The 5471-nt window shown below is 30.5% G+C and overlaps 1 protein-coding gene across 1 annotated transcript; it reads left to right on the top strand.

The window, feature by feature from the left end:
- The first annotated feature begins 1588 nt into the window (after positions 1 to 1588).
- On the top strand, positions 1589 to 2521 carry LOC126023012 (olfactory receptor 6C2-like). The gene has a single exon (XM_049784054.1). The coding sequence runs from the start codon at positions 1589 to 1591 to the stop codon at positions 2519 to 2521; it is 933 nt and encodes a 310-aa protein (XP_049640011.1).
- The last annotated feature ends 2950 nt before the right edge of the window (positions 2522 to 5471 follow it).

Here is a 5471-nt window from a genome sequence, read left to right as displayed (position 1 = left end):
CAGCTAGTCAAAAGTAGACGGAAAAATAAAAAGGAACTTTTAATATTTTTAGTTTCCCACTGAATCATTTTATCTGTTTTTGGTTTACTATATACGTTTTACTTAAAAGAAACAAAGTGGACCATTACAATAATAAACACTCATTAACATTTTAAAATTTAATAAAAAATATAAGATCATATTATGATAGTGTCTGAGAAATTTTCCCACTAATATAAACCCACATGTTGGGACAATCTCCTGGGTAAAAGAAGTGTAGACTAGTTTAGACAATGAGGGCTACAAATGTATAGTCAATTGAAGAAAAAGTTTTTTTGAAAGAAAACTTTCTAGGGCCTAAAAAAGTAGTTTGTCATAACTTCCAAGCTATATATTAAAAGTATTTTCAAATCATTAATCACCTTATTATCACTGATATGTAAATATTTTAGTCCTTGTTCTTAATTTATATATTAATTTGTGAACAGTGGCCCAGATTTTCAGGAACAAGGGGTGAGCTATTGCTATACTAATAAGAAGCCAAACACCCTCATGTTTGGGCTGCTCAGGTCACTCTGTTTGGACAATCACTTTGTTCATCTACTCCACAAAACTGAGATGAAGGCACTGGTGTAACTGGTTCAAAGGCAGCCATCACCTCTAGCATACATTTATAAATGAGTTGTAGTGGAAAAGTCTTTAAGAAATACATTCACTTATCCTGAGATGAAAAAATTTTTTAATAATATTGAGGGGCCGAAGAGATAGCATGGAGGTAGGGTGTTTGCCTTGCATATAGAAGAATGGTGGTTCAAATCCCAGCATCCCATATGGTCCTCAGAGTCTGCCAAAAGTGATTTCTGAGTGCAGAACCAGGAGTAACCATTGAGCGCCACCGGGTGTGGCCTGACTTGCCCCCAAAAGAAATTGAAATATTGGCAAGAAAACTAAATAGAGAAATTCATATTTCTGTATAAAAAATTTCTCTGAAGAAAATAGACATTAATGGATTTATGCCAGGTCTCCTGCAGAAAGTTATATGTGCACTAATTTATTAAATGTAAAGTGACTTTTTAAGTATATTTTTGAATGCTGAGAAAAAGATATCTAATTACAATAGGTTATATTGTTGATTAATGAATTATAAAGAAAGAATTCTTTTTCAAATTATGTATTTTGGCTAAATATAAATCATAACACAAATTTCAAGTTAATGCTATTTTAATGAGAATTATTAAAAAATAATCAAGACAAATGGAGTATTAAAGGTTAGCTGTCAAAATTAAAAATAAAATATAGATAAAATGGAAAGTAAAAAGTTTTATGAGTATCTTGATTAATTAATTACACAGTACATATGTTTATTCATATTACTCATATACATTATAATTTTAATTAGATTTGTGCTCATTATTAATAAAACTAAGATTGTAATCTAATTGAATTTAAAAGATCAGAGTATGAATTGTTTAAAAGTAGGCATTTGCTATTTTAAAAATATAAATATTACTTAACTTTTCTAACCAAAATCCATCTAAAAGGAATGGTATTTTTCTTCTTCCTATTATTTTTATGGTTTATACATAGATTTAGAAATCAGAAGCCAGGGATGAGAAATCACACAGCAATAACCACGTTCATTCTTCTGGGACTGACTGATGACCCACAAATGCAGATTCTGCTTTTTGTATTTCTACTTATTGCCTACATGCTGAGTATTACAGGAAACCTAATTATCATCCTTCTCACAACAGTGGATGCCCGCCTCAAAACTCCCATGTACTATTTTCTGAAAAATTTTTCCTTCTTAGAAATGTTATTCACTTCTGTTGCCATTCCTCAATTCTTATATAGTCTAGCAACAGGTGATCGAACAATTAACTTTTATGCTTGCGCATGTCAATTATTTTTTGCATATCTCTTTGGTGTGACAGAATTTTTCCTCTTGGCCACTATGTCCTATGATCGATATGTAGCCATCTGTAAGCCTCTTCACTACATGACAATCATGAACCACCGTCTCTGTCAACAACTTCTCTCCTTCTGTTGGGTGATTACAATACTAATCTTAGTTCCACTTGTTAGCTTGGTAATGGGACTAGAATTTTGTGATTGTAATGTCATTGACCACTTTGCTTGTGATGCTAATGCTATTATAAGTATTTCATGCTCAGATACAAACTTTATAGAGAAGTTAATTATTATTTGTGCTGCATTTATACTCATTGTCACACTCATGTTTGTGGTATGGTCCTACACTTGTATTATTCAAACTATCCTTCGATTCCCTTCTGCAAAACAAAGACAAAAGGCATTTTCTACTTGTTCCTCTCACATGATTGTGGTTTCCATAACTTATGGCAGCCTTATCTTTATCTATATTAAACCTACAACAAAAGATGAAATGAATCTTAATAAGGGAATCATATTGTTAGTTACTTCCATATCCCCTATGATAAACCCATTTATTTACTCCTTGAGGAACCAACAAGTAATACAAGCATTAAATGATTTAGTCAAAAAACTTCTTTCAAGGAATTAAGCACAGATTTCAATGACTGTCTTTATGCTTTTATTTTATTTTATTATATTGTCTCATTTTGAACTTCTATATTAATGCTAACTTATCCAAGTCATTTTGTAAACTCCCTTAAAAACAAATCAAAATAAATCACAGGAACAAAAATTCTTTGAGAGTCAATATTAACTTTGCATATATTTCTAACACTATGTTTATGATTATGCATATGTACTCTACTCGTTTATTTAGCTCCATAATTAATTAAATTAATATTTCTCAAAAAATTGGAAACGGAAAATATTTATATCCATTATAACTGGAGACAATTCATTATATGGTATTCATAAGTTATTAAATTCATTAACATGATATATTTCAAGTGAACATTTAAGAGATTGTTCTGGGTTTTTTTGAATGAAACTAAAACTCTATTAAATTTAGATATCTGTCATCCAGAATGTCACATCAAGATTTCTTAATAGTATTTTTATGTACAAAATAAATTTTAGAATGTATTAGGTTTACATTTCATTTTAAAGAAATTATTGTGTAACATTCAGCATTTTTTACACCTGACTACTCTCAAATATCACTCCTGTAAGGTTTCAGTTTCCTAGGATTGAATCCAATATAAAATATTTCCGTGTTCTCAAAAAACTCAACCAATTGTTACAGTTATATATAAAATAACAGTTTCATCTATTGAAGGTGAAATTTTTGGAAACAAGCTGCTGTATTTTTGTAAACTACATGAAGATTTTCTATAGGAGTTTTTCCTTATTAAGACTGTATATGAATGTACTTCCATTTTGTGTGGAAATGTTTCTTATGAAAAAATATTCTTTGTATATACATTGTCTATAAAATCTTCAACTGATGGAATGCTCTGTATCAACATGTTATATTTCCTAGCAGCTTTAAATTTCTTTGACCAAGATTTTATTTTATATTTTATTAAAATTTCTTAGAATGATTATTTACTTGATGACAATTCCTAATTTAACATGTCATCTACATTGGTCTATACTATTATTTGACTTTGACAGTGATTTCCAAGGGTAAAGTGTATAATTTTTTATACATTTCACAAATTTCTTTGTTATCTCAATCCAATAAAATAATTTTATTTTTTATCTTTCTCTGTAGTCAGTATCAACTTAGATATTATATTATAATTTTAATTAAAGTGAAATTAATTCAATTATACTATAAAATGATAAGAAATAAAAAATTTCTGAGAATTTTATTCCAAATTAAAGTTATAAATACATCAGACCTCAACTCACCAGCATCAGTTCTCTTTATTTTTAAAAACTTCAATTTATTATTTATATAACTGTTATAAATAATGAGGTACAATATTTGTTTATCTCTTAAAATGGGTCCTTTTATCATAAATTTTAAAACTTTGATTATTTAAACAACTTGATCAGGGCCAGAGATATAGTATAGTGGGTAAAGGGGTTCTTTTACAACAAACACATATTTTATTTTTAGTACCACATGCTACCCACAAAATCCAACCAGGAGTGATACCTGATCACAGAATTAGGGATAATCACAGAATGCAACTAGGCATGTCCCTCCCCAAATGATGGATTAAAATGGCACCAGGACAAAATGTTTTAATTGTTAGTATAAAATCTATTTGATAGTTTAAAAATTTAAAAAGTATTTGAAAAAGAAACACATTATAGTGTAGAAGCACATATAGTATAAACAATATTGATTTCTTGTATATTAAGTATATAGAAGGTAATGCAATCTTTTTTCTAAGAAAATACGAGTGTGTTCAGTATTGAAGGATTTAATCGAGAACAAAATTACTCCATTTAATTTTCCTTTGTTTAATTCTTTATTTATGCACCACGATTACAAGCATGATTGTAGTTGGATATCAATCATAAACATAACACCCCCATCACCAATGCCCCAGCTTTGTTCTACCCCACCCCTGCCTGTATTCGACAAAGGCATTCTATTCATCTCACTAATTAAGATATTCATGATAGTTGTTAATATATTTATTTTCCTAAGTGTACATACCACTCTTTGTGAGCTGGTCCTTCTGGCCCTCATCACTATTGTCTCTGAGTATTATTACAATGATGTCGTTAAGTTTTTTTTTAAACCCATAGATGAGTGGGACTATTCTGTGTCTATCTCTCTCTTTCTGACTTATTTCAAAAACTCAGCATAATAGATTCCATGTAATACATGTATAGAAAAATTTTATGACTTCATCTCTCCTGACGCCTACATAATAATCCATTGTGCAGATGTACCACAGTTTCTTCAGCCATTCATCTGTTGAAGGGCAACTTGGTGCTTTGCAGTGTCTGGCTATTGTTAATAGTGCTGCAATGAATATAGGTGTGAGGAAGTGACTTTTGTATTATATTTTTGTGTTCCTAGGGTATGTCCCTAGGAGTGGGATAACTGGATCATATGGGAACACTAATTGTTCTTATTCTTTGTGATGTGTTCCAGTCTCTGTGGTGTGAGGTGGTACCTCATTTTGCTTTGATTTGCATCTCCCTGATTATTAGTGCTGTGGAGCATTTTTTCATGTGTCATTTGGCCATTTGAATTTCTTCTTTGAGGAAGTGCCTGCTCATTTCTTCTCCCCATTTTTGATAGGTTAGATATTTTTTCCTTGTTGAGTTTTGTCAATAACTTTTATATTTTTGATATTAGCCTCTTATCTGATGGGTATTGAGTGAACAGTTTCTCCCATTCTGTGGAAGTCTTTTGTTTCCTAGGCAATATTTTCTTTGAGGTGCAGAAGCTTCTCAGCTTAATATATTTACATCTGTTTATCTCTGCTTCCACTATTTTGGAGAGTGCTGTTTTCTCCTTGAAAATGCTTTTAGTTTTAATGACAGGGAGTGCTTTGTCTATGTGTTTTTTCTATATACCTTATGGTTTCAGACCTGATACCAAGATTTCAATCCATTTGGATTTGACCTTT

Source organism: Suncus etruscus, chromosome 11 (assembly GCF_024139225.1).
Source record: "Suncus etruscus isolate mSunEtr1 chromosome 11, mSunEtr1.pri.cur, whole genome shotgun sequence".
Classification (NCBI taxonomy): Eukaryota; Metazoa; Chordata; class Mammalia; order Eulipotyphla; family Soricidae; genus Suncus; species Suncus etruscus.
The sequence above is the reverse complement of the archived record's forward strand: the minus strand, read 5'-3'. Positions and strand labels throughout refer to the sequence as shown.

Excerpts from the sequence above, each read along its gene's own strand:
- LOC126023012 (XM_049784054.1), top strand. The coding sequence starts at position 1,589 with ATGAGAAATCACACAGCAATAACCACGTTCATTCTTCTGGGACTGACT.